General features: G+C 42.7%; 2 protein-coding genes across 8 annotated transcripts in view; both read left to right on the forward strand.

The window, feature by feature from the left end:
• The first annotated feature begins 111 nt into the window (after nt 1-111).
• TDRD1 (tudor domain containing 1) lies at nt 112-7,660 on the forward strand. Its single transcript, XM_083616757.1, has 7 exons — nt 112-364; nt 1,806-1,916; nt 2,529-2,642; nt 3,969-4,136; nt 4,840-5,049; nt 5,250-5,296; nt 6,501-7,660. The coding sequence occupies exons 2-7, from the start codon at nt 1,910-1,912 to the stop codon at nt 6,603-6,605; spliced, it is 651 nt and encodes a 216-aa protein (XP_083472883.1). The 5' UTR covers nt 112-364; nt 1,806-1,909; the 3' UTR covers nt 6,606-7,660.
• Nucleotides 7,661-7,773: 113 nt separating this feature from the next.
• VWA2 (von Willebrand factor A domain containing 2) overlaps nt 7,774-20,190 on the forward strand; it is a 39,954-nt gene continuing 27,537 nt past the window's right edge. For 4 of the 7 annotated variants that reach the window (XR_014548856.1, XR_014548857.1, XR_014548858.1 and 1 more), the window contains exons 1-4: nt 7,774-9,387; nt 10,350-10,480; nt 17,971-18,032; nt 19,659-19,733. Coding sequence is in view for 4 of the 7 variants with exons in the window: in XM_083616682.1 (XP_083472808.1) it covers nt 17,981-18,032; nt 19,659-19,733 (127 nt within the window). In the remaining 3 variants the exon portion in view is untranslated. Of the gene's footprint in view, nt 9,388-9,412; nt 9,816-9,997; nt 10,100-10,349; nt 10,481-17,970; nt 18,033-19,658; nt 19,734-20,190 lie in introns of those variants that run through there. The other 3 variants (XM_083616685.1, XM_083616683.1, XM_083616684.1) reach the window with 3 other exon arrangements.

The following is a 20,190-nucleotide window of genomic DNA, read 5'->3' on the forward strand; positions in this document are numbered from 1 at the left end:
TACTGAGATACAGGCTGTCTAGTAACGATAAGGGATTTGCAGCCTTAGTAACATCAAGAGCATTGTCTAAAGAGTCCCTAATGGCTGCTTAAATATTTTTTCCCCTCAGGTGTAAGACCCATAAATAAGGAATGGACAGCAGAAGCTACAACAACACTTGAGACGTTCACAGCTGGGAAGAAAATTCAGGCCAGAGTAGTTTCTTTAACAAGAAATGGTGCTGAAGTAGAGCTTATTGACAATTCTGAGAGTGGTCCCATAGTGATCAGCGAATATTTAATAAAGAATAATTTAGCTTTGAAAAAGGAAATAGTGTCGGATCTGAATGTGCAGCCAGGTGAATTGACAGACAGTGATTCCCAAGGTAATGTTACTAACTTTTAAAAATGAAGAATCTGCATAATGTTTGTCTGTTTTGTGTAGGTATAGGGAATGTGCTGTGGCGTTAAGCATGTCAATTAGCAAATGTGATAAATTATTAACTCACCAAGTACGTTTTGAACTTTCTGTTGATGAATGTTATCACATTGATGGAAATGGGCATAAAACTTGGTGGTTCTCCATAGATGAGCTGAAAGAACTAAAGCAATAGTACACTTCAATAACAGTATAGATTTCAAAATTAAACATCACGAAATTCATTACCTGTGTAGAGTTGTTCCCTTCGCAACAGGCTATGTAACATATATATTTCTGTAAACTATGGTCTAATTCACACATCGTTGTAAAACACAGGTGGACAACCAAAGGGCAGCATGCAGCCCTTGGCCATTCTCTCTGAGGCCTCTCAAAGCCCATGGAACCATGGCAACCTTTCCACCAGCTGGGTGATGGGGGAAATGAGAGCTCTTCCCATACAGCTTAGCAGCAGGAGAAATGTACACATTGCACGTGCAGAGAGGAGCCTTTAACTTCCTCCTCAAAAGCTTCTGATCCAGACAAGATTGGTGTTCCCACACGGCATCAAGAACACAAGGGGCAGGGATTAACATCCATTCCTCCACTACTTCCTGTGCAGATCAGCTAGTGGGGAGATAGTGTGTATAGTGTGCACATGTGAATTATGCATTGAAGGTTTGTGAGAGTGTTGTGTATGTCTTATTTAAAAGCACTGTCCAGTGCTGGCTGTGCCCATCCACTGGCTTCACATCTTTTATAAGTGGCAGCATATAATTGTCAGAACAGTTAGCACATAAATAATCTGTTTTGTAAATCTTCAAAGGCAAAGATGCATTGTCTGGCAATATATGTCGGTACATATACCCTGCTACTATTTCCGTGGCTTTTTTTGGTCATATCTTCAGCAATATGGATATTTAATTGATGCCTACTAAGGATCACAATCTGATAATTGGGATCACAATTACTGATAAAAAAAGAAATGAAAACTGATGAGGGGAAAGGAAACTTACAAAACAATGCATCCCTTGGGCCCAACACTGGATTTTTGCCATTATGTGGAGGATTCCCCCAGCTGTTTCCTCTGTCCTGCTTGCATGCAGGTAATGCAAAGGGTGATTGCAGGGAGCGGAAGATTCATGCATGCCTTCCATAACCCTGTCCACTTCTTCTGTGTGCCATGTGGCTCCTCATGCTATTTGCATGCATGCATGCACAGGTGATGGGGAACAGGGATTCAGGCTCCACCAGTATGCATCATATGTGTCCATACTCAGGTGGGATCAGGTCCCAGTTTTCTGTAATGTAGACTCCATCCTGAAACTAATGGCAGGTAATTTTCATAACCAAGGTCAGCCACATAAAAGTGCTTAGCAAATAATTTTCACTTGTGTGTAATATTGCAGGATGCATACAGTGGACAACAACAGAATTTCCGGTTGGTGAAACTGTGCCTGTTCATGTATTAGATGTGACAAACCCTGGTTTATTCTATGCTGTACCCACAAAAATGAAAGGTAAGGACTACAGAATGCTGTCAGTTGACATAGATTTTCTTTATGTGGGCCCCATTCAGTCATAATAGAAAACAATGCTTTTCACTATGTAAATGACCATGACAAAATTTGGTCACAAATGATCATTATTCCCTTCCATTTTTAGTGCCTGTAAGAAGACTAGAAGCTTCTATGTCTTAATTTTAAACTAACCACAGTTTCCCATATGATGTTCAGATTTGGAGAGTTATGGTTTATTTATGAATTGTTCTAAAACCATTATTTATGACCCCATGGTGTGTTAAACTTCAGTTTAAAGAGGCCCATTGTTACGTATCTGCACCAGAAATGTGCAAGGACTTTAAAAAAAACCTGCACTAGTTGAAAGTTTTATAATTTGGGAACTTGAGTTACTGAAGAAAGAAAGGCGGTACTGATTACCATACATTTAAAAAGAAAACAAAAGGAAATACTTTAGGTTTGCAAATTCGCTACTTTATTATTCATATGTTATCCAATGAAATTTAGCTTAAGTAGCATGCTTCCAGATGCTAGAATGTATTTGCTCATAGACTTTATCAGGATAGGTGAGTGGTAGAAGATACAAAACATTACACTTCTTTTATGTTTTAGTGGATCTGCAGAGACTCCATAAGCTAATGACTGGACTTGCAGATTACTGTAATTCTCAGAATGATTCCAGTTTCAAGCCAAAAGTTGGTGAACCCTGTTGTGCCAGATTCACAGGTGAAAAAATGAAAAAGTGTGTGTGTTTGTGTATTAGAAAATGTTAAGATTACTTCATAAAAAGGAAAATATTTTAATTACTTTCTTAAAATGTCTAAAATAAGCCTATGGAGCTTGTAGCCTACAAGAAGGAGATGATGGCTTGGGTGAATTTCACACTGTCAATGTTTAAAATAGGTAACTCCCAGTTCTTGCATAACAGCTTAGTTGGATGAAATGGTATCACAGGAAAGAACAATTTTCTTGGGTAGCATACTATGGGTAATATGGTGAAGACCATATTATCAAGTGGTAACCTTTACTACTGGGACGCATGTGGCACTGTGGGTTAAACCACAGAGCCTAGGACTTGCTGATGCTGCTGCCAACCTAGCAGTTCGAAAGCACGTCAAAGTGCAAGTAGATAAATAGGTACCTGCTCCAGCGGGAAGGTAAATGGTGTTTCCGTGTGCTACTCTGGTTCGCCAGAAGCGACTTAGTCATGCTGGCCGCATGACCCAGAAGCTGTACGCCGGCTCCCTCGGCCAATAAAGCGAGATGAGTGCCGCAACCCCAGAGTCGGTCACGACTGGAACTAATGGTCAGGGGTCCCTTTACCTTAACCTTTACTACTACAGTAAATGAGTGACCACCCAAATGGATTATACATACAGCCCTTCAGTAACCTGAAGTATCTAACTCTTTTTGGAGGCCACGAAATTTGACAGCATACATCCTCGCTTCTTTCTCTGGGTCCAATGAATCAGTTGCCTCCTTAGGAGAAAGATAGTCCAGAATTGGGTTGCTAAACGAGTAACAGCATCTTTAATTGGTGTGGCTGTCTCTAACTGCATAGAGATCTCTTCTGCCCTGGTGGGAATAACATAAGGAGTAGCAGCCATACAACCAAGGCTTGAAAATCCCTACTGCTGTTTTCATCTATGTACTGATAGACCAATAGAAACATATCCAGAACTACAGTGATAGTATTTCAGCATTTAGGGGCACTTTGTCTGGGTTCAAACTAGGGAGGCATGCTATTCACTCTGCAGTCTTTTTTAATCTTTTCTGGCTAAGTGGTGTGAACTTGTAATGTAAATTCCTCACAAGTAAGCTGACTTTTCTGGTTGCCAAATAATGTGAATCAAGTGGCATCACATCATCTAAAGGCAGTCCAGTGAATCATAATTTCTAAATCTCTTAAGTTGTGAAAATCTAGCTTTTAGGGAAATGCTTACTGGTTTCAGGTTTAAGAGAAATCTCTTTTAAGCAGGATATACAGTTTCACATAATGGTAAGCCTCTTAAAACATAAAATTGTAAGTCTTAAATTTTTTCACTTTTTTAGGTGATGACACTTGGTACCGTGCTGTCGTTCTGGAAGTTTGTGTATCAGAAGTCAAAGTGGCATATGCAGACTATGGAAATGTGGAAGTATTGCCATTATCTAGGCTTCTACCTATAACTTCCCCCTACTTGGAACTACCTTTTCAGATACTCAAGTGCTCCATTGCAGGTAGCAAACCAGCTAGAGCAATTTGTCAAAAAACCAAATGCCTTAATATGAATATTCACATGTATACAGAGCCTTGAATTTTAATGTGTTAATAAGCAGTGCTAATGTTATCTTGTAATTTTCTTGTGGAAATCCCTTGGAGAATAAAAGTGGAATGTAAATACGAAATTAAAATTGTCAAATGTTCCATAGGGCACATGCCAGAGGTAAAAGCAGGTGCAAACATAAATGTTTTCTTTGTACTGTAGGGTAGTTTTGCACACATTCACACACCCCTCTATCCTCCAACCAGGCAAGCAGGAGGCATCAAAGTTTCAAGGGCACATTCCAGCTAGGCAGAAACACTCAAGGAGAGTATAGGACAGGTTAGGGTATAGCCTGGGAAGAGGGTGTGTAGCTGAGGAAGAGGTGGAGCCTGGATAGATCCTAAGCGCCAGACAGAGAGGACTAGAAGGGCCACAGTTGGCCTTGAGGTCTGAGGTTCCCCACCCCTGTCTTAAAAAAATTGCAAAAACTATTCTTGTGGTGGCAGAGTTCATGTGCAAGAAGGATTGCAAATGTATTCAGATATGGACAGAGTAGTTTTCATTATTTTAATGGCACTGATTTTAAGAAAAGCAATGTAAACTGTCAGATTTGTAAGCACTAGCATTGTAAAATGTCAGTAGCATAGATTTGAATTTAAGGTTTATTTGTATTCTAGGAATTATGGAACTGGATGGAAAGTGCTCCATCTTAGCAGCAGAGAAGCTGAAAAGTTTTTTACTGAATGAGTGTGTGACAATTACAGTGAAAGGAGTTAATAAGAATATTCATATAGTAACTGTCAAAAAAAATTCTGGAACTCATACTATGAATGTAGCTGATGAACTAGTAATCGAAAACTCGGCAAAAGATAGCAAGATTGAGAATCGTAAGTAATTTACCCTGAGGTAATTTCTTGCTAAAATGTAACCCACATACTTACTATAAAGATTTGAAAAGTTTGTTACCACATAACACAAATTTTTAGTCAGTACTTTATTTTACAACATTGGAAATGCCTTGCTATGGGCAGCCTTATTGCTGTTCAGTGGTGTAACAAGAAGCTATATATATTTGTTTTTCTTTCAGGATGTGTAAAGAACACTAAGTGCTGTTGTATGGAGCTGAGAAAGCAAGTAAGTTTCAATTTGGAGTTGAAGTTCTGTTTCTTTCCAAATCCTGATTGCTTGCAGAGCCAATGCAAGTTTGTTTTGGTTTGGTTTTTTGTATCCACGTTCAGACCAGAGCTGGTCCGCCCATGATGCGGGGTGAAGCGCTTGCCTCAGGCAGCAGAAGTGCCAGAGGCGGCGCTCCACCCACCCCACTACTTCTGCCACTGAGAGGGAGGTGTTCTGGCTCACAGCGTTGCTGCTGTCAGCCAGAGAAGTCAAGTGAGCAGCACCATGGATTCTGCTGAGTTTGGCAAGAGCCAAGGAATTCCTGCATGCCATTTGTGGCTTGGCAACACTTAGAGGAGCGCCTTGGATCCTGCCAAGTTCAGCAAGAGCCTGGGCACGGCAGTGGCAGAAGTGGAGTGCCATGGGCAGGAGCAGGAGGCAGCAATTCCCATTTTGCCTCAGGTAGTGAAACAAGACAGGCTGCCCCTGTTCAGACTGCATCATGGATGTTGAAAAGGTAGCAAGACTGTCAGTTATGGAAACATCAGACACTGGTATAAAACATGTTTTTTAAGAGGTTGCTGCCCAGTTCACTTTATTCTCCTAAATAAAACTTAAGCATTTGTTTTCTAGCTGAAATTTGGATGGCAAACAATATTGACTTCAAAATGTTACTGTATTTCATCAGCTTTCCAACTGATTTTCAGTATATTTCAGTTGATTTTGAGAGATGAGTTTGGATCCAAAAGCTCCCTTCTGATAGAAGGTGCATTTGCATTCAACCTGAGATCATGATGTAGACAGGTTTGAGTATTACAAACTAGTTAGCTTAGGTTTTGCTAAGTGTGCTTTTTCTTGCTTTTTAGTATGTGTGTTGTGTGCTTGCTTATTTTTCCCGTTTTTTGTTAGGAGTGTTTTATAATAATAATAATTTATTATTTATACCCGGCCCATCTTGCTGGGTTTCCCCAGCCACTCTGGGAAGCTGCCCATGTTTGGTTTTGTTGATGTGTGCATTTTGCTGGCCTTGCCTGTTTGTGGGGAGGGTTCTAATTGTTCTAATTTATTTTTTTGACTTTGTGTGTAGCAGGAATACCTCTTTTTTGTTTTTGGTTGCTTCCTTTCACTGAGTATTACCAGTTTTACCTGATGTGAAATGCACCCCCCAGGCCTAAGACAAAATTGTTCCATTATAATGGCTGTTTTTTCTACCCTTTCATAGGTCACAAAGCTTGAACAGATTATTTATTTTCTCCTAAAAGATCGCTTTGGTGAAGAAAAAGTTCCTGAAATGATAAAGCTCTTTGAAGAAGCTGTGCTGGAATGAACAGCATAGTATAGTTGTTGAGTACTGTTGAAATCCATACTGTTCACTCTAACCTAAGCCTGTAATCTTAAGCTATTTAGTTGAAAATACATTCTGTTGACATGTCAGAATGTAACTACTTAAGTACATAAATCAAGGTTTATTTCCTGTCTTGCATTTTGGATCGCATGCTTGCCTTCAGAAGATGGTCTGGGCAGTGTTTGTTTTCTCTCTCTCATCCCTTATCAGTGTAACCAATTGCATCTTTATCATTACTCAAGTTGCAAAGATCAGCTTCCTCTGTGTTGATCTGATCAGAAGTTTAAAGGCATGATGCCTTCTGGATAGAAGGATTTTTACTTCAATCTCTTAAGAAATTATTCAGTACAGACACGACAATTTATTTAAATCTTTGTCCCCATTAAGTAGCCCATAAAGACCTCAATTATTTGGCTTAAAAATCTGTATTTAAGTTTCTTATGTGTCTAATTTTAAAATGGCTTTTCAGAGGTATTTAGGACTTCACATAAAGAAATAGATTTGTTTAGTTATTGTAGCTAGTAGAATTGTGGGTTTGTTTGTTCTTTTCATTTTTTGAACCCATTTTCCTTTTTGGGGGAAATGTAAGTTGATTCTCTTTGTTTTTATTATTTAAAAACTACTCCTAAACTCACCCAGACTGCAATCCTCACCCCTCTCCTGATGATGATGTGCTGGGAAGGATTAGGATGGTGTGTGTTTAGGTGCAGAGACTGCTGCTGAATCTGGGCAGGTGTCAACTTCCTGCCTCTGGTTCTCCCACTGTTGATAGTTAGCACAAAACCCTGTTTCAGGTTGGAGGTAGGTGATGGAGGCTTTGGATATGGGATACAAAGCAGGAGTGGTCCCCTAAAGGACCCAGTTCCCAGGCACGTCTGTTGAGTCAACTCAGTGGATGCAGCAAAAAGCAGGAGAAACTCTGCTCTTCCCCCACCCCCTGGCTGTAAGGTCTTCATATGCAGCTGCAGGTTAGAATTGCTCAGTTAGTCCTATTGGTCACAGTGAGGTTTACTTCTGAATAAACATCCGTAAGCTTGTGCTGTGAATCTTCTTTACATCGAAACATTTTACTCTTGAGCCTGTTCGTGCATGGCCTTCAGTCACAGAGAAGTGCAACTCCGAATTGATCATACATTTCACGTTGTGACTAGGTTACTAGCAAAGGCTAGAATTTAAATGTAACTACACAACTTCTGCAGATGAACAAGGTCCATGATCACTTAATTTAGTTAGTCCTCAGGATAAGATTACACTGAAGCCTGCTACAATGGAATCTGCCTGCAGGTGGTAATAGCCCACTCATATAGTTACAGAGTGTTACCTGTTCTCTGGTCTCTCAGCTGGTGGGCCCCTGTCATAAGGCAGAGAGCTGTGCTACATCTAGGTCAGTGGTTCCAAATGTTGCTACACACACCTGAGTCTTTGTGCACCAATTAATAGTTTTTCTGCCTGTTGTAGCAGTTGTAATGTGCTGTACTAGATGCAGTCAAATCTTCAATTGTAGTTTATTTGCTGCAGCTGTTACTGTATTGCAATCCGAATTCCATAGAATTCAAACTATAATAGCATATAAGAAAGAAAAGCAATTGAAATACAATTAAGAAGCAGTGTGAATACTTAATTTGATTATGCCCTATCTCCTGTCTTCAACCACCCCATCCACCGCAGACCACGATTGTGAATCCCTGATCAAAATGGATGCAAGCCTAACAGTTTGAGAACCCCTTTGGTTTATTCTTTCCACAGCAATGAAGGCGCTTTCTAGGAGTAAATGTGTAAAGATTCAATAAGCATCTTGGGAGGCTATGCATGCATTTATGTATGAGCCATGGGGTGATTGGGGATTTGAGAATTGTGGCTGTAGTTCATGATAACATACTTGCGGGGACATGAGACTGGAATAGCTCCATCAAACGTTAGCCAGTGTTTGGTGAATGGAGAACAAGTCAATTTCCTTCAAATCAACTCCAACATTAGTCGAGATAGAGCCCTCACCACAGGCAATGAATGAGGGAAGCACTTTAAATCCACGTTGTCTATGAGGAAGAAAGGGCTACTCCTGCTTTGCCCCAGCAGCCTGAAAGGGAAGCAAAGCAGGGTGGGTCTGTGCCCCCAGTCTCCTCTGGCTTTAGCTCTGACCCCAGTGTGTAATTGCTTGTTGACATTCCTGGCCGGCATTCCTCACCTTAAAGGTACATTCCTCTGGGTCAGGAAGCCACCCGCCCCGCCGCTCCTTTGGGAAGCGCCTCCCTCCCACTCTCGTTCAAATGGGCAGCAGCTGGAGTTCCGCCCGAAGCCTCGAGGTTGGCTTGGTTTGGAGGGCGAGGGGGGCGTCGATCAGCGCGTCATTCGCACCTCCTTCCGCGGGCACCCGGTCAAAAGTGTGCACGGGGCGGGAGGCGGAGGTTAGGAGGGGAAGAAGGGGCTTTCCTGGAATCGCCAGGTTGTCCGCTCGTAGTCCAGGATCGGTGCAAGAGCAACAGCCGTCGGAAGGCGTTAAGGCGCTTCGGCGATCGCAACAGCTGTCTCTGCGCCTCGCCGGAGGAGGAGAGTATCTCCCCCACGGCCACTATTTGGGGTGAGCGGCCGATGCAAGATCTGCCTGCGCTGCAGCGCAGTCCGTGACATAGAAAGGGGAGAGAAAAGGACGGCTAGGTGTAGAGAGCACCTGGGGGTGGAGGGATAAAACTTGACCTCGCCTTCCGTCTTGCAAAGATTGCTCTGCACTTCCATTGCTTCCGTCTGGGGATCCGCAAGGGAAGCGGTAAGTTCCACGAGCGCCTCGTTCGCGATTTGCAAAGGGAGCCGCGAGTTTATAGTAGGGAGGCTGCAAACCTTAAGCCAAAGTAAAATGAAAGCTGCGTGCAGGGTCAGAGCAAGGGGAACACCGCGCATGGTTCGGCCCTGCGCTCAGCAGCTTGGAGATTTGTGGCGCAGAGCAAGCGGCGCTCCGGGGACAGAAATCCGGCAGACCCATCCGATGAAGAGGGGAGGAGAGAATTGAATGCCCCGGACGGTCCGGGCATTGGGAAAGCAAGCGCAGAAGTAGCAGAGGGCGAGCCTGCCGGCGGGGCTTGAATTTCAGCATCCTTTCCCTTTCGATCCGCAGCAATGCGTTTGGGCGCTGGGACTCCAGGAATTGCTCTTTGAAATGAGGGCGCCTCCCGCACCAGCGCCTGAAGACGCACAACGGTCCGAGTGCAGCCGGTGGCACGTTTTGCAACTTTCAGAAATAAACTGCACAACGTAGGGCGGGGTGGGGGCTTCGGGAGTCTTGCACCATCCCTCCGCCCCCTCAGTGTTTATTACAGTTGTAGATTTTCACGGAACTAAAATATCATGAAACAGTTCTCAAACTTTCAGGTTCTCCAGAACTCTTCTGCAATACTTGGGTATGAAGCATAGGCGTAGCCAGGATTTATGTTGAAGTGGTGGGGGCACGACACTCGCCTGCCATCTTCCTCTCTCTTAGTTAAGTATTTTTATTTATTTATTTGAATGTGGGGGGGAGCTGGCCTGCCTTCTCTCATGGTATGAAGCAAAATGGGCAAAACCCCACGAGTTTGCAGTCCCATCTTCATTAACATGCAGCCTTAAAAAGAGTTCTGGAGAACTTGAAAGCTTGATCACTATTACATTGTATTTGCCCCCAGAAAGATATTACTCTGTTGTGACTTTTAGATACTCTCAAATGAGCTGACAAGGCTTTCTCCATTTTTTCCACAGAACCTTGTGCGCAGTTCCTCCCAGTCCTGGACTAGCTGCCCGTGATGGTATGTTAATAGCCACAAGCAGTTTCCTAGTTTCGCAGTTACCAAAAGGGGGCAGCTGTTGCCTGCAGTGCAAAAAATCAAAAGGTGATTTATTTCTACATTCATTTTTCTTTTTTTCTTTTTTTGGGTTGAGAGCAGTGTCTTGTTTCTACTCCGTGCAGTTAGATGGGGAGATAGGTATCTCCTTTGTCTATCTGTGTGCCTCAGGAACCGTGCCAGCTTCCTGGAAGCATACCTGTAAATAAAATGGATCCCTTTCTGCAAATGCAGCCACGACATGATCTTATCAGTGACATGTGCTCATCTGCTTTGCTGAGGGCATCTCAGGGGCAGGTTTCTGGGAGCAGCTGCAAAAAATGTAGTTGCTGGTCTAACTGAATCAGAACAATGAGTCGATATGTTGACGTAAGGCAGAAATGTGGCCCCCAGAACAAGGAAAGGGATGTAGTGGTAGGCATTGTCAGCCCAAGTTCCCAGATTCAACCATGGCACTGCCAATTAAAAGTCTGGAACAGGTAACGTGCCTGGAACAGACATGAAGCCTGCGGCATTGGAGACTTTAGGAAGAACAACCTATTTGCCAGTCCCACCAAATGGTCCTATGTAAGATGTGCAAAGGGAAAACAAAATTTATTTCCCTTTAATGTAAGCCTAGCCTATTTTTTATATTCCCTACCAGTTCATCACTTTCTCTTTTCTCTTGGCCTAATCAATCAAAAATTGCATTGATGCCTCAAGGATATTTATATATTTTTCATAGATCTTGGTAGGGTGATTCTGTGATTCTATGGCAGAATGCATAGGGGAGTGAGTAGCCCAGTGTAAGATTTTTAGTTGGACCAATGCCAACAAACTTACTATCCACAAATAATTGACCATCTTGTATGCACAGTAAAACAAGGGCCATGTCTTGACTACTATGGGTTGGATGGTTTAGTGGGGATGTGCATGACACTAGTCCACTGGGGTAGGATCTCATTTATTTTTCCTGAAGGGCTTTTAAGGCCTTGTTATGATCAAAAGGTAGCAAATATAGGCCAGATCACTATCAGCTGATCAATGATTATTTGACTCACCAAACAAGATGCGCACCTGCTCACCATTTTGCTCTTTGATTGCTCTTCTGTTAGCCCTAGATGATTCCAATTTCATTAAGTGTGTAAGTATCTGTAGCCATGAATTCTGCATCTTTTGTCTCAATAGGCATTTTAAATGTGATGTATGTGAGTTGTTGTTAGGCTAATTCTTGTGTAGGGCTGTGCTCTTTCTTAAACACATTCAGAAGTAAACCCAACATGGGAGTGCATAAGACTCCAACATAAGTCTCCAGCATAAGTATCAATAAGCTTCTTTCCTCATTTTGCTTGCCTGTTTGGCGGCTTCATTTTGAAGATGATGAATCTTTGGACTACTCCACCCATTTTACAGCCGCAAACATGAACTTATCAGTACTTCTACATGCAGTAGGAAGTTGCATCAATCCTTGTGTGATATACACAGTATAATATTTGTGCACATGCTTATAAAACACCATGTGAAGCTGCCGTACAATAGCAGATTATTATTGGAACAAGCAGCACATGCTCACAGTTTGGATACCTCATGATGTTGAATGTGTTTACCTCAACACAAAAAGTGAACAAAAAATACATTTCAACATCCCACCAAGACCACAAGTTTGGCTTCATTCAAAGTTTGATTAACGGGGAAAGCAATAATAAGATCCAAGCTGAGGTGTGATTAAATAGCAGTGGAATATCATATATACATGTGTAAAACTAGGCCTTCCAAGGATGATATGGGGATTCCAAATTGTTTATGCATATTTCAGTTGTGACAGGAGCTTGCAATAAAGGGCTGTTTCTTGAGTGGTTCTTTCTATCTGAACCAAATGAACTCTTTGCTCAAGGGTTTTAGAACTTGTCAACCAAAGCAAATGTAAGCCTCCCTGACTCACCTGTTCCACCTCAGCTTTCATGATTTGTAATAGCAGGTGTATCTAATTCAATTAGAAGGCTTAAAATAAGTTGAAGTAGGTCTTGCTTCAGCTAAAATGGTACTAAATAGGAATCAGCATTTGGCCTGTCTGCCTAAAATTAAGACTAACCAATTTGCATTACAAAAATGTAGCTTTTCTCAGTTCAGAATTGTTCATGCTCATCCTCAGCATTCTGTTTTCAGTCTATATTGACTCTTGATCCTGCCGCCTACAAAGTTTGTTGTGGTTACTTGATACATGTTTGAAACCTGTCCCCTTGACTAGGCTGTGCCTTTTCCTACTTGCATGTGTCCAAAGTGAACGTAGAAGGCAGTGGTGATTGCAGTCTTGGCATACGCCCACCCACAATGTCACTGGGCGGGTCTGGATACATCCTTCCCCATTGTATGGACAACCTACTTCTGTTTTCAATTGGATACGCTGTGGGGTAATCAAACTCTGCAGAATCAGTCTGCAGTGAACTTTGACTTTCAGAATGTCTTAAGAAGCACTTTTCACGAGGCAAATAAATATGTGGTACATCTAGATAGTGTGTAGACTCCTTTAGAAAAAAACAAACAAACTCAATCTCCGCTGATTCTAGAATAAATGCAGCCATAAGCTGCATCTGCAAAAAGAGCACAAAAGCTTGTATTACTTGTTGCACCGGCTCTTTTTAACAGCTGACCTTTAAAACAACCAGATTCTTTTTCAAAGTCTGTTTTATTTCTAAGATTCCATTATTATATGAGTGTTCTTTCAGTCTCTTGCTGCAAGGAAAGGAGGAGGGCTTGAAGTCCCCAGCCTAATGAGCCAGCTTGTTGTATGTTGGATCCATATCAAAAGGGAGGCAGTAATTAATTAAAGTTGTACCTACTGCTTGACACTTTCTAATGATTTATTCCCACCCCATTTTTTGGCAACACTTGTTGAAGGGCCTGTTGTTCTAGGCAAGTGCACACTTCAACTATTTTGATGATTATGTCTGCTGGGGAGAAGAGTTAAGCAAAATTGCTATGAACTGTGCTCTTTAAAATTATATGTAGTCACCTACATGCCTGCCATCTTGGCAAATGTAGGATCAATTCACCCAGCTAAGAATGTGAGTTGAATTTAGGCATATGATGTTCAGATTTTTAGGTGCTTTGGGTTGCGTTTTAGTGTGTATAACTGCCTGCCTATCTTTCTTAGGTGATAATAAGCATACACAGAAACTACGAAAAGCAGAAAGGAGTTGTTTTATTTGACATTAGTTTTTTCCTACAAAATAGTCTTTAAGCGACATACAAAAAGGTTGAATATCAACTTAAGGAGCCATTTCTAGATGGTAAATATCCAGTTTGCACGACTTTTTGATATCTGGTTGCATGGGCTGAGTTTGGGCATGGAGTGAAGCAGATCTATGGTTATATAGTTCATTGCCTCATCATTTTTGGAAACATTTGTGTTAGAAAAGTATAGTGTGTGTTCTAAACAGCAGGAACTTTTGACGTGGTGAAACATTTGCATAGGTACTTTGTCTGCTCAGACTTGATTCCTCATCATCGCTTAGGGTTGTGGGAGCTGGCTTGAAACTCCCTATCCTTCACACACTTCGATAATTGTCCTAATCCTTCTCAGTGCTCTTGTTTTTTTAAAAAAGAACAAAAAATCTATACCAAAGTTGCAGCTCTTAAACACTAAACTACCGACAGACATTAATGTCCAACCTTCTGTGTCAACATATGAAGAAGGTAAAATCAAACAAAAAGTGTACAATGGTGCTTTTGGTTTTACATCTCAGAGGCTACATCTTCAAACTCCACTTACCAGAAACTGATCAACCTTCTTGTAAGGTAAAGATAAAGGGACCCCTGACCATTAGGTCCAGTCATGGCCGACTCTGGGGTTGTCTCGCTTCATTAGCCAAGGGAGCCGGCGTACAGCTTCTGGGTCATGTGGCCAGCATGACTAAGCCGCTTTTGGCGAAGCAGAGCAGTGCACGGAAACGCCGTTTACTTTCCTGCTGGAGCAGTACCTATTTATCTACTTGCACTTTGCCGTGCTTTTGAACTGCTAGGTTGGCAGGAGCAGGGACAGAGCGACGGGAGCTCACCCTGTCACGGGGATTCGAACCGCTGATCTTCTGATCGGCAAGTCCTAGGCTCTGTGGTTTAACCCACAGCGCCACCCGTGTCCCGCAACCTTCTTTGTACAGTGATGCATATTTTTCCCAGTTGACTTGCAGCACATTTTTCCATCAGTGTTATGTTTTGGAAGCCACAAGTTTTAGTAAAATATCAGAGCTCCATTTTTTCCTGTTTCTTTGGATGGGTCTTATTCCAGGTTCTCTGCGGAAAGGGGAAGAAGGACCATAGCTCAGAGCATCTGTGGTCTTGGTTGTTCCCCTTCAGCTGCATTCTTGGTGACTGTCCCTCAAATACAAGTTATGGATAAGGCCAGACTAGACACATGAGGCAATTATGTCTCAGAGAGATGTGGTGCCCTATTTACATATAACTCAGAGGTGGAATCTACATTTTGCACAAAAATAGAGTACATTGAGGAGGGGAGCAAAACCTGCTCTTCTCTTGCCTTGTTTTGCCGCTGTCTGTAGGTTTAAGCCAAGGGGGCGGGTGAGGGAGGCATCTTTTCCAGCCCAGGGGCCATGTTTCCTTCTGGGCAACCTTCCAGGGAGCCACATGTCAGGAGTGGGCAAGGCCAGAGACAAAAGTGTGTGGAGAAATGAATATAAATGTTACATTTGTATGTAGTTTCCACACATGCTCATTTACACCCCTCTAACCATCATCTCCTGGCAAATAGAAGGGGAAGAAATGGAGGCAGTGAGAGATTTTACTTTCTTCGGCTCCGTGATCACCGCAGATGGTGACAGCAGTCACGAAATTAAAAGACGTCTGCTTCTTGGGAGAAAAGCAATGACAAACCTAGACAGCATCTGAAAAAGCAGAGACATCACCTTGCCGACAAAGGTCCGTATAGTTAAAGCTATGGTTTTCCCAGTAGTGATGTATGGAAGTGAGAGCTGGACCATAAAGAAGGCTGATCACCGAAGAATGCTTTTGAATTATGGTGCTGGAGGAGACTCTTGAGAGTCCCATGGACTGCAAGAAGATCAAACCTATCCATTCTGAAGGAAATCAGCCCTGAGTGCTCACTGGATGGACAGATCCTGAAGCTGAGGCTCCAATACTTTGGCCACCTCATGAGAAGAGAAGACTCCCTGGAAAAGACCCTGATGTTGGGAAAGATGGAGGGCACAAGGAGAAGGGGACGACAGAGGAAGAGATGGTTGGACAGTGTTCTTGAAGCTACCAGCATGAGTTTGACCAAACTGCGGGAGGCAGTGGAAGACAGGGGTGCCTGGCGTGCTCTGGTCCATGGGGTCACGAAGAGTCGGACATGACTAAACGACTAAACAACAACAAGAACAACAGCAACAACAAACCATCATCCAAACAAGTAGAAGTTTGAGGCCACATTTCAGCCGGGAAAATGTACTAGGGAGTGCAAAGTAGGACAAGTAAGAGGTGTGGCCTGGGGAGAGTTCTGAAGACCAGAAAGAGGCTCAGAGGGCCACAATTGGGCCACAAAGTTAAGAGCCCCTTTCTGGCTTAAGCGTTTATTTTTCTGCCCACATCAGAGCTGGGCTTGGGGGCAGAGTGCTTAAAAGAAATGGAGCACAGCTTTAGCAGTGTTAGGCATTCTTCTTACCTGCCTGCTATTTGGTGGTGGTTTTGGTTAGATGCAGACACTTCCATCCCTGATTTATATAGGAATAGGGAAAAGACACGCTTAAGGTATCATATCTAGTTTGGTCATGTGTGTTTATAATAATATAATATATATACACAGTATTAATATGTATTATAAATGCAGCTCAGGCTCCTTTAAAACTTTTGCACAGCTGTTGCTCCATTCACAGCTATGAACATTCAGACTCTTTTAGTGATACAGATGTTTGTAAGTACTGCCTAATAAATTTATTCATAAGTGCATGCTATGGTTGCTGCTTTCAGTTTTTCCTTTAAAAGAGTAGAGCGGGGCAGCTGGGTGAAATAATTTCCCTTGAGAAATCTGAGATCTAAAGTTGAGATAGGAGTGTCATGAAAACACCCTTATCTCCCCAAACTTTGTGCTATAGCGTCCCGGTTGACTCACCTGCCAGGGCAAGTGGGGACTTGTTCACGTGTTTCTGGGAATTTACAGTCAAGCAGTTCTGGAGTTATTTGAGTGCGCGTTTGTGGGGAGTGGAGAAATATATCAATATCTTAATGGCATGTACTAGGAGATGGACTGGAGAAAGAGGGAACCAGAGCTATTTGAGGAACTCTGTTGTTGTTGTTGTTACCTTTATTTGGTTAAACAAGGAATTGGGAACCTGAGGCCCTCCAAGTTTTGTTGGACTACAACACCTGTGTTCCTTGGCCATTGGCCATGCTTGTTGAGTCCAGTGGGAACTGGAGTCCAACAGCATCTGAAGGGCCACAGCTTCTCTATCCCTGGGTTAAAAACAGAATGACCTGTCCTGTAGAGAATCAGCCCTTTGAGCATTAATAATTTTTCTAATTATAAGAAACTAGGTATACAAATGTCAGGCAAATGTCCAGTATTCAACTAGTAAAATAAGAGGTGGTGGGATTTGAGTCTCCCTAGAAAGCATATGGCCTCTGACGTAGGGGCATGGACTGTGGTTGGCAAGGAGAAGCACTTACGCCTTTTCAAACACACTCTACCAGTTTGTAGATGCAAAGAACCACTTGGTTAATACATGGTATAGGAAAATGAGGCTCCAGGGCATCCCAAAAGCCTCTGCAAAGATTTAGGGGCCAAACACCAGCAATCCTATGTTAAATACGTTTCTACTGCTTTTAGCTCTGATATTACCTTTGGCCAAATACCTGAAAGGATATTAATCACTATCTCAGGCTGTATCCAAGTAGCTCGATGTAGCAAATGTTGAGTTCTCAGCTGGCCTTCCATTAGGTATTAGCCAGGCTCAGATCTACTTGCCTCCATTGATAGACCTATACTGTGTGACATCTTTCTTTCTTTATATATCTAGTCCATCTTCAGCAACAGATGCTGATCCGTAGGCATTAATATGCTGCTTCCCAGGATTCTAGTGTAAAGCTTGCTATTGAAAAACAGTGCTGAACCTGAGGAGCTCAAATTAAGGTTTGTGAGTTGGTAGATGGGGCATTATATATATAGCATAGCACATGATTCACAAACAATAGATCAAGACTCGCCAATGAGTCATGGCAGCCTTACATCACCAAACTATAGTTTCCATGTACAGTTTAAATGGAAAGTTTTAGCTACAGTAAACTTGGGCACTAGCCAGCTAGATAGAGGCCAGATCTTTGTTTATGCAAAAATGTCATTGCTGTTTAGAGCAGCATAAGGAGGTTTATAAGTAGCTCATAAAGTTAAATGGTGCTGATGTGTGACGTACAGTCAGAAAATGGATCTGTTTGCAATTGTATAGTGTGCACCAGCTGCCACTAATACCCTTTGATAGTCAAGATCTTAAAAGTCAGATAATATGTTTAGCACCTTTCCTAGAAATAATACGTGCCTTTTTACCCCGCAGTGCTGTCATCATGAGCCTCTTAATGTGGCTTACCTCTGCTTGCATTTTCCTGTTTTCCCAAGGTGAGTTTACAAAGGTAAATAGCCATGGGTGGAATGTGGTGTCCTGCAAAATCTGCCCACAGGAGAAAGTTGGTGATGGTTGTAGAATAAGGAATAAGGCTGCATCCACTTAGGCACAAATTTGTATGGTACTTGTGCATCAGCTCCACACAGATGTGTGACTGAATCATACACTGTGCTGTGCTGGGCATGAACAGAAAATGAACAATATCATTGGTACAAATCTTATAACAGCATTTGTGTGGTGTCCAGAATGGTATCAACCAGGTCACTCTCTTTGTTCTTTAAGTTACAACGTGCCACACAATCCTTCTTTCTGATCCTGTTGTCTCACAGCAACAGGAATCAAGCTGACTCATCCAGCCAAACTGTTGCTAGCCAAACCGTTGCTTACTGCAACACACAGGAGGTTGAGAGTTCCCCGAGAGGAGATTACACTTGCTTCACACCTCCTCTGGTTCTCCTGTTGCTGTGCTGCTGCGAGCTTAACCATGGTTTGGTTTAGGGTGTCATCCAAACCTGGGCTTGTGATTTGTTTTGCTGGAGACAAACTACAAGCCCAGGTTTGTATGACAAACTAAACTTGGCTTGAAGCATCTCAACAGGAGTAGGAACAGCAAAGACTAGCTGCAATCGCATTTTTGGGAGCCTGTATGCCTAGGACATTCATATGCCATAGTTTGGCATGGCATTACGTCTAAACCTTCTCAAAGTTCTAGTTTATCAAGATCTGTCCGGAGGGCCCAAGCAAGACCTACCAATACATGAGCCACAAAGCACTCCAGTGAATCCCATCAAACAAACTTTATGCTGTGACCTGGTAAAGTTTTAAAACGATTAAAAAATATTTGCAACTGTAAGGAAATTACTCAATTTATACACTGATACCAGTCAGATTTAAGTCAGGTCCGTCAGTTCCATAACATTTTGTTCAGGGTTGAAACAATGTGGGTGGTATTTAACCCAGAGTAGACCCATTGAAACTAATGAGCATGATGACTATTAATTTCAGTGAGTCTACTCAAGAGTAAAATTTAGTTGAATACTGCCTAGTATTCTTTTGTGTCTTGCATACCTTGATAGCCTTTCTGCAGCTGAAAAGGTAGATTATTGTGCTTATCGTATGACCATTTGCATCTTGAAATGGGTGCCAAAGAGAAAGCGCACAAACTATCCTGTCCTCAGGGGTGGAGTAAGGGGGGTGCAGTGGGGCAATCCACCCGGGTGTCACCACTGAGGGGGGTGACAAAGTGGTGGGCGGCACTCACTGTGGGGCCTGCAGCGTGCCTGAGCCATGTGTCTCTCCTGGGAGTGACGCGGTGGCTTGGGTGCCCGCAGGCTCTGCCCCAAACTGTCTGCCCGCCACCTCCCCCCCAACTGTGGGGCGGCTGAGTGGGCGGAGGCAGGCAGTCTCATCGGAGGCCCTGCAAAGCATCCTTCCCCGGCTGGCCCCACCCTTGGGCGCAGGGCATGTGTGCCGCCGGGGTGCCCAATGGGCTTGCTCCGCCGCTGCCTGTCCCTATCCTGATATTTTCTGGAAATCATCTAAAAGTAATGCTTTAAAGAGGTTCTGTTAAAATATTTTGGTAATAGCTGGTTAACTGTGTTGTCAACTTGATTTTACAGCACTTGTGTCATGGAGCATCCAAGAACTGCACGTCAGCCAGGAAACCATTGAGAAAATTTCAGCAGCTGGCCAGCGTGAGTGTTTTTTGTTTGTTGCACAAAAAGCTCTTGCAATGCCTAGTTCTCCCACCTGCAGATTTCTACCCTTCATTACGTGATCAACATATTTTTATTCACCCAGCTGTTTAAAAGAATTTCTGATCTTTGACTATGAGCTCCTAATGTCAGTTGTGTAATTTATTCTATATTTATGCTGCCAAGCTAGCTTGATCTGCAGGCTGAAAAGTTTTTATGTTGCTGTAGTGGGAGGTGAACTTGGGGAGAAGAGCAGCTGTGGAAACTGTATGGTTTATACCCATTAATTGTGTGTTGGGATGTGTGCTTGACACCTTTGGCTGTGCATTCTGAGTATATCTCTTTTTTCTTAGCGGATTAATTTCAGCTATAGTATTATCCTCTGTTGCTGAAACATCTCAGTGTTCCAGCAGTCGTTTAATGAGGGGTTTCAGTGGACTATTGCCAGATAGGAATT

Source organism: Podarcis filfolensis (genome assembly GCF_964270895.1).
Source record: "Podarcis filfolensis genome assembly, chromosome: 5".
Taxonomy (NCBI): Eukaryota; Metazoa; Chordata; class Lepidosauria; order Squamata; family Lacertidae; genus Podarcis; species Podarcis filfolensis.

What these genes read in the sequence shown, in the direction of transcription:
- TDRD1 (XM_083616757.1), top strand. An exon ending in ACTCAAGTGCTCCATTGCAG is followed by an intron (nt 4,137 to 4,839) that starts GTAGCAAACCAG and finishes TTTGTATTCTAG; the next exon opens with GAATTATGGAACTGGATGGA. An exon ending in AGATAGCAAGATTGAGAATC is followed by an intron (nt 5,050 to 5,249) that starts GTAAGTAATTTA and finishes TTTTTCTTTCAG; the next exon opens with GATGTGTAAAGAACACTAAG.